Source organism: Echiichthys vipera (assembly GCF_963691815.1).
Source record: "Echiichthys vipera genome assembly, chromosome: 11".
Lineage (NCBI taxonomy): Eukaryota > Metazoa > Chordata > Actinopteri > Perciformes > Trachinidae > Echiichthys > Echiichthys vipera.
Window position 1 is genome coordinate 27,171,257 of NC_139836.1, and position 8,456 is coordinate 27,179,712.

General features: G+C 43.2%; 1 protein-coding gene across 1 annotated transcript; it reads left to right on the top strand.

The window, feature by feature from the left end:
• Positions 1-2,344: 2,344 nt before the first annotated feature.
• On the top strand, positions 2,345-7,982 carry LOC310953447 (uncharacterized protein; the record flags this gene model as incomplete). The annotated part of the gene is made up of 2 exons (XM_083922485.1): positions 2,345-3,137; positions 7,351-7,982. The coding sequence occupies exons 1-2, from the start codon at positions 2,615-2,617 to the stop codon at positions 7,980-7,982; spliced, it is 1,155 nt and encodes a 384-aa protein (XP_083778611.1). The 5' UTR covers positions 2,345-2,614.
• Positions 7,983-8,456: the final 474 nt, after the last annotated feature.

Consider the following 8,456-nt stretch of genomic DNA (forward strand, 5'->3'; position numbering starts at 1 on the left):
CACACTAACGTTCAGAATCAGAATCAGAAATTTTTAACTTTAATAATCAGTACGTTCAGTTCATGTTTGCCCAAAATTTGAACGAGTTTGTGAACTATCGCACAATGAACGCTTTCAGGCACAACACTGGCGACCGATTCCTAAATAAATCATCAATGGGCTCCTTCCTTTGGGATTGACTTTGGTAATCCACTTGAATGGACTTTACTATGAGAGGAGCTGGTACAGGGGCCAGTAGGTAAGTCTTTAAAACAGTCTTTTAATAAACTCTGGCTTCACTAACTACGTTGTTGGTGCTTTGTTTTCTGTGTAGGGTTATTTATAATGCCTTTACCGTACTGCCCCGAGCTAATCTGTTAGCGACTCTCTGGGATTTCTCCGTTAATAGTTAATACACACAAAAAAACAGTATCAATGGCTTATTTGATGTATAAAATTGCCGAAAAACACCATGGGATAATTTTGCGCTGGAATTACACCTTAGGCAGCAGAACGGAACACACAATGCAAATCACAAAACACCAGGATAGAGAGCTTTAAATAGAGAGTTTTTACTGAAGGAATCTTATTTCAGCACAAGTCAAGAAGCTAAACTGACCGCCTGCCGTCCAGAGTCACCAGTGAAAATGTTTGGTGCTTTATGAAACATAAATTGAATTGCCCCCCGGGGACAAATAAAGTTTTTTGAATTGAATTGAATTAAATTACCACAATGTAGACCCTGAACTGTTAAGCTGCTACATCAAGCAAGAATGAGAAAATGTTCCACTTTCAAAATGACAGCAGTTGGTCTCCTCAGTTCCCAAACGCTCACAGAGCGCTGTTAAAGAAGAGGTGATGCAACAGAGTGGTAACCGTGACCTTTTCCCACCTGCTTTGAAACGTGCTGCTGGCATCAAATTCTAAATGAGGATATCATTTTCAAAAACAAATGCATTTTTCAACTTCAACATTCTAAATGTCTTTTTGCTATATTTAATTTTAATTTCACACGGGTTTCCAATGATTTACAAACCATTGCATTCTGTTTTTTATTCATATTTTACACCGTCACACTCTTTTGGAAACATGGTCTTGGTGTTATTACTTCAGGGAAAGAATACGTTTCCCATCATTACTGCAGACTGCTCCGCCACCCTGTTCTGTATACACAAAGATCTGACATGGAGCATTCTCCAAGTAAATCACAACACATTTATTCTCCGAATATAAGTTTTAGTCCCATTACATTGTGACTTTTGTCTCACATTTGAGCTTAGAGAGGTGCTGCACACGTTTTTTGAGCGGTAAACTAAATGATATGACCGTACTGTGACGAAACACATCAGTCCCGGTGTTAATGTTGACATTTCTCACCAAATTTATAAAAATTAGCTTTTCATGTGTTGTAAATGGCTAAGCATGCCCCCTACTCTCTTAAATCAGCCCTAACTTTGCAAGTCCAATGCTGAGACTCAATGTCATCAAATGTAATAATGTTTACACCCTCTAATGTGAGGGGGGCAGAGAGAGGGCAGGAGGAGGGGTCTCTGAGCCCCTTGCACACTCATAATGATGCAGTGGGTGGAGTCAGGCTCAGACCAGGGGTTTAAAGTTAGACTTTAAACCCCTGTTTACACATAGAAAACTGATGTTTATAGTTTAAAGCAAGTGATTTTTTTTTTTACTTCCACCCATATGTCCCATTTCATCACTCCTATTATTAATCAATAAGCTTTCAATCACTTCCATTTTTTATTATTTTGTGTTACTTCCACTCTTGAGGCTAAAAAGCACTGTTGTGTTGTGAACGATAAATGATGAATGTAAGAAGGAGAAAATGAGGAAACATGGCTCCGTTTTCATATATCACCACTGTTTTAATCAAATCCACTTCAAACTGATCAAATCACTTGATAATTGATCTCTCAATTCACATACATTTCATCACTTTTATTATTAATCCATGAGCATTTCATCACTTCCATTTAAAAATGATAAAAGGCACTTTTGTGTCATGAACGATGAATGGTGAATGTAAGACAGAGAAAATGATGAACATGGCTCCGTTTTCATACATCACCACTGTTTTAATCAAACCCACTTCAAATGAATCATCACTTGATAATTGATCGCTTTATTTTCCAATTCATATCCATTTTCATCACTTCATTTGTGTTCCTTCCACCCCTCATAACATACAGCCTTTTACATTTAGAGCTCACATCTGTATTCTTAACAAACGTTATCCACGTGCCACAGAAGGGTAATGTGTTTACTCACACCGTGTAATGTGTCGGTCTGTTAGTTCAAAAACAAGGGTAGGAATGAGGAAAGGATCGGATGAGGGAAGGAGACAAGGACGCCCCCACACAGTGTTGGGTCGCAGCCTGCTGGATTTCTTCGACTCCGTTCACCTCCATTCACACAGTAAATAAAAGCATGGAGGCTCTCGGGGTCTAACGCCGAACAGCGGGGGGTAAAGACACTGCCGCATGCGCTCTCCCTTTCACCAAAACACACGGGAAAGGACGCGGGACAGCGGCGAACGCTTTGCCGGTTGGATTTAACTCGTTTTCCGTGGAAGAGAGGGTCGTAGTCGGAGACGGGAGCGGGGCAGCCCGCCGCGCTGAGCATGAAGCGGACGGCTGTAGTGGCCAGGCACAATGGCCTCGTCTCTCCGCTGGGGAACAACAACTCCGGAGCTTCGAGCATCGTCTCACCGCCGCAGCAGAGAGCCACCGGTCTCTCCGCCTGTGCCGACAGCGGTGCCGGCGGGGGGATGGACGGCCTGCTGGATTTCTCCAAAGGCCCGACCGTCAAAACCGAGCTGATCTGCAAATGGATTGACCGAACTTCTCCGAGACAGAGGCTCGGGCGGACGGCGACATCCGTCTGCGAGCAAACTTTCAGCTCCATGCACGAGCTGGTGGACCACGTCACCACCGAGCATGTAGCAGCGGGGCTCGAGACCCTCAGTCACGTCTGCATGTGGGACGAGTGCATGCGCGGCGGGAAGGCGTTCAAAGCCAAATACAAACTCATCAACCACATCCGCGTGCACACCGGGGAGAAGCCTTTCTCGTGCGCATTTCCCAACTGCGGCAAGATGTTCGCACGCTCCGAGAACCTCAAGATCCACACGCGCACGCACACTGGTAGGGTTTCATGGTGGCGCGACCGCACGCGCAGCGCAGCGATACACGCATTGTAGTCGGTAAATCCGTGTCGGCAGTCAAGACAGCAGCCTGCCCCAGAGAATTAAGAGGTTAATAGAGATGGTTCCCAGTCCGCTGAGAACCCCCTCCATGTTTACGTAGGCTCCGTGCAGTACCCCTTTCGCATCCGGCCTTCGCTGCTCCCTTGTTTCCTAGAGGAATCACGGGTCGAAGCCTGCAGCTCAGGAGTCATGCAAGGTGACGGGAAGCAGGACAAAGCAGCCGGGCTGTGAGACAGGATGCATGCACAATCCAGCTGAGACATACACATGCTTATGCTTATCATCGGAGTTCCCAGTCCGCATCAAATGTAGAGTTTGCAGGGATTGTAGGGCTTTTGTTTCCCCCAGCTCCCCACTCCAACACTGTTTCATAACCGTGTGTGCAGTTTTGATTCCACTCCAGCTGTGGACAGTGGCTTCTTGCTGTCTTTGAAACAGTGCTGCTTGTGAATGGGTTAGAAATTAAAACGAATTCATTAATTCATGATAAATCATTCATTATAGGTTGAATATGTAGAATCTTTATTAAAAGCTGTATTTAAAATAATAATAATAATAATACACCCACGGGGCGTTTTGAGGGGTACAGGATGAAAGTATTCCTTTTCCACAAAAGAAATATATTTAGTTTGAATTGATATTTCAAAACAATTTTGAGGGGTTTGACAATGACTTTCTGTCCCGTTCTGTTTCCATGGTAGCAGCCAATCGCAGTGGGCGTTGCTGGTTGCCAGGGTTGTCTGTTGTTGCTACGTTTAATACTGTTGTAAATGAACTGATGAGTCCAAATGAGTGGTTCCCCTGTTTGATTCATCACTGACATGGAGTAGGCTGGTCACTGACACACTCTGCAACAAACCTGGCAACCCGACTGCTGGAATTATATTTTGTTGTTGTGACTACGATCTTTAGACACTAGATGGAGGAGTTCTGCTCATTCTTCATATTCAACCTTTAATGCTTTATAAATCAATTGTAAGTCATCATTAAGAGTGTGTGTCATCGCCTGGTTGTGAACAAGCTCTGTTGTTTTGATTAGAGAGTGTTAATGATCAGCATAGGTCCCAGAATAGACAGTGATGATATGCTCAGTCTCTTAAACTCTCAGGCTATCAGGACACCTTTTCAAAATCATTTTATCAACATAACATTCACAACCCAAGGCTTGATTCAGTACTTTTAAAATCCCAACTACCTAACACATCTAACTGCCGATTAGGTACTCACTTGAGCTGTTGGTTTATTAGCAAAGCAAAACCAGACGAACAAAGCTTTTTAAAAGGACAAGTGTGATAATGGAGGAGGATAAATGTCAGCCATGGGAAATTTTCTAGTGTTTCAAGGCGTCTACATGTGAACTTTAGTTTCATTGATACACTCTGCATCATACGGAAGCCCTAAAGGGTCATACATTACATACATTTGCTTTCCTCTGTTGTTCTGCGATAACAAGATAATTCATTTAAGATCTGAGCTTTGTTTATTATGTTTTTTTTAACAAACTTTATTGTCAACTATATTATATAGATAAATACCAGTTTTACAATGTGCACATGAATCTACAGATCACAGTTTAAGTTCATAACAGTAAATAACCGTCAGTGTTGTATCGTGCTCTTCAAGTTATGAGAAGTGTTTACCAGGCAGGACATGTCAGGAGTGATGGGAATCTCAGGACTATCACCTTTCTGTCATTTTCTATCAAAGGAATCATCTTGTTACCACACAGATCTTCCTAATCAATAATAATAACAAGAATAATTATAATAAATCTGATGTAGTGCATTATATAGACTCATGTTTACCAGGCAGGACATGTCAGGAGTGATGGGAATCTCAGGACTATCACCTTTCTGTCATTTTCTATCAAATGAATCATCTTGTCATCACGGGAAAACGGAGAAAAATGATCTCGTTATCAAGAGAAAACATAGCTATTAATTTGTTATCACGGGGAAATGAAATGTATGTAATTTATGACCCTTTAGGGCTTCCGTAACATTGCCCTTTAATGTGTTGTTTTTTATACATACACATCCTGGCGTTGTCATAGTTTCAGAATAGCGACCAATTGCCAAACTTAGTTGACGGAGACCCATCTTACTGTTGTTTTATTGAATTGCGTTGAGTTTTAAAACTCAACGTATAATCTTTTTAAACAACAATGATGTATAGAATATTCACTATTATTGATATTGTCGCAAGCTGTAATTCGAGGTTCAGCCCTTCTACGGTCAACTAGCAAGTAGTTGTAATGATCAGCTTTAATTTTGGATCATTACAACTATAATTTATGGGATCACTAATTTACAGCAAGTAGCCTTTTTTCCAAAAGCTAAACAGATTGCTTTTGTTCGCTGCACTCGATAATGGAGGAACCGTGAAAGGAACGGTCTGGAGCTGTATCCAATCACCAGGCTCCTCTTTTCTCCCTCGTCTAAAGAGTAGGGTTGTCACAATGTCAGAATTTTAAACGTCAAAACAACAAAAACAACAGTAGTATAACAAAATGATACTCCATACCTGTTTCGATACCTCAGCAAAAAGAAAAAAAGTCCTTAGCACACAAAATAGGATATGTTTTTCCCCATTTTTGTATGGACTGCTATTCTGAGCTGCACTCATGTCACTGGTTACTCTGGTACTGGTATTGTCCATTTTCCAATATACATGCCATCCCATCCCCTATCACATATCTGCAGACAGCATATGGACAGCTGAATGTGGCAAACTCCTTTTCATTTTTTCTCTACCTTTATGTTATGAATGAGCCTACCTCTCAACATTGGCCATTGCATTTATATTTGACCCAGTGGTTAATGCATGACAATACTCAAGTATTAACACTTCATCAACACAGTTTGATTTTCAAAGTGTATGCTGTGTTATTTCCCTTCCCCCGTTGGTAACCCAGACACCAGTGTTAACAAGTTTTCTTTCAATGTAAGGCAGGTGTCTCAAACTGATGTGGCTGCAGGTTTTTATTCCAACCAAGCAACCAATGTTGTTGCTTGGTTGGAATGGAAACCTGCAGCCACAGCGGCCCTTAACTGGATCAGTTTGAGACACCTGATTAAAGGCAACAAGTAACTTAACTTGTAATACACACACTTTACACTCTGTTGCTTTTTGTATCAAATATCTTTATTGTAAGTATAATCAGTTGAAATAATCAATTACCAACTGAAACCCTAGGTGCACACATAAAAAAATAAAAATAAACAAAGAGAAAGACAAAAAAACCCACTCTGTTTCTCTTAGATGAATATCTGAAGGGTCTAAGGCCCTGTTTAGACAAAGATGATCTAGAAAAGAAACAAAACAAAAGTGGTGTTGCGTTCTCACTTTTATTTCGCGTTTAGACGAGCGTCGCTAAGGTGTGTGTAAATTGGATGTAGTGAGCACGTCAGGTGTGCAGGTGGAGCTGTGAAGCACTGCCACCCAACACCACCCAGAGCTGGTGCATGCGTAGAAACGTCCTTCTCCTTCTCTCCCTAACAGCGGAGAAGCAGGACGCCGTACAGTGTGACAGGGATCTGCAGCACGGTCTGCGATCTCCCACCGCCTCGGCTCCACCCAGGACACTTGAACGCCCCACTGATGGAAAAAGTCCCACATGTTTGTTGTTGTTTACCTTAAATCTGCACAGGGATTTTTACGTCAACACGTGAGCCAGCGTGAGCAGATCAGAGCACACTTTTGTGTTTTTACCCCTTTACACGCAAACACAACGGTGGAGCGTTATTAAGTTTTCCACTCTGGAGGGTACTTTCACTTTTTTGCGTTTTCAAGCCCCAAAAATGCCGTCGCCGTCTAAACGCTAAAAAAATGGATAAAATATTTTGTTGGTTTCACCCCCAAGCGTTGTCGTGTAAACAGAGCCTAAGTGAAACAGCAATTCCATGGATACTAAAGGAATACTTACAGACAGAATTTCTCAAGAATCCTCAAGGTTTTCTTTAATCACCTTTTTACAAAACTCTTTTTATCACGCGACTACAGCCCCACATTCAACGCAACGTGGGTCAAGATGCACTCAGTGGCACATGTATAGTTGGTGAAGGAGAACAGCTGGTGTCCCCTTACCTGTGCCAGTAATAAGGGTCCCGTTCTAGAGTGTGATGACAGTGAGTGTGATCTTTGTGTTGCAGGTGAGAAGCCCTTCCAGTGTGAGTTCTGCGAGCGACGCTTCGCTAACAGCAGCGACCGGAAGAAGCACTCACAGGTCCATACAGCCTCCAAGCCCTACGACTGCAAGGCCCTGGGCTGCACCAAGTCCTACACCCACCCCAGCTCCCTGCGCAAACACATGAAGGTCCACGTCAAGTCGTCACCTACCTCTGAACCCCAGGATGTGTACGACTCCATCCCTCATCAATTCCAACAACCTCATCAGGCTCTCCTCGAGCCCCTCGACCTTAAAATGAATCCCCTCTCTCCTTCGCTTGTCAACAAAAACCCTCATTTCCCTCTCCTGTCCAATCACGGATTGGACATCAGCTCAGCTAGCGAAGTTGACCATAAGCTGCTGCTCCGGAGCTCGTCTCCGATGGCGATGCCTCTGGATCTCTCTCTGTCGGGCCTGAAAAGTCAGCTGGCACAGAGGCAGCAGGGCGGTAGGACCCAGCGGAGGAGCCAGCGCTCAGTCAACCCAGCCTTACCTCAGTTGTCTAACATTAAGGAGTGGTATGTCTGTACCAGGAGTACAGCGCCACATTTTCCTCTCCTTCACCCAGACCACATCAAATCAGAACCTAGTGATGACGAGGAGTACGTCACGTAAGCCGGAGGGACTGGTGAATACGGACTAGAAGAACATACGGGATATTGTCAGGCCAGAGGATGCTCTGTGGAATCATAGTTGCTGTAAATCTCCAGAACCAGCAGTGGTATGGTTTAACATCAGTGGCGCTTCTAAATTGGAGAAGGCTGTGATCCAATGGAGACTTTTTACTCCGTCTCTAATACAAAACTCCGCTCAGCCGTCATCACTATCCGTGAGCCAAAAAAAAGCATCGGCTCAGATGTTTCAGGAGGGACAAGAGGATTTCCATCACTACAGTTATCAAACAAAATGTTTGGCAAAAAAACTGCAAGTTATCCGTTATCAGTGTTTGCTCGCTAACTCAAACTAACAAAGGGGATAACATTGTACAAATGGACCAGGGGATGTTGGGTACTGCTGCGCTTGCTGTTGACGAATATGAAGAAGGTGTGTGTACATGATGACCTCCCTCGGGAGAGATTGTTGACCGAT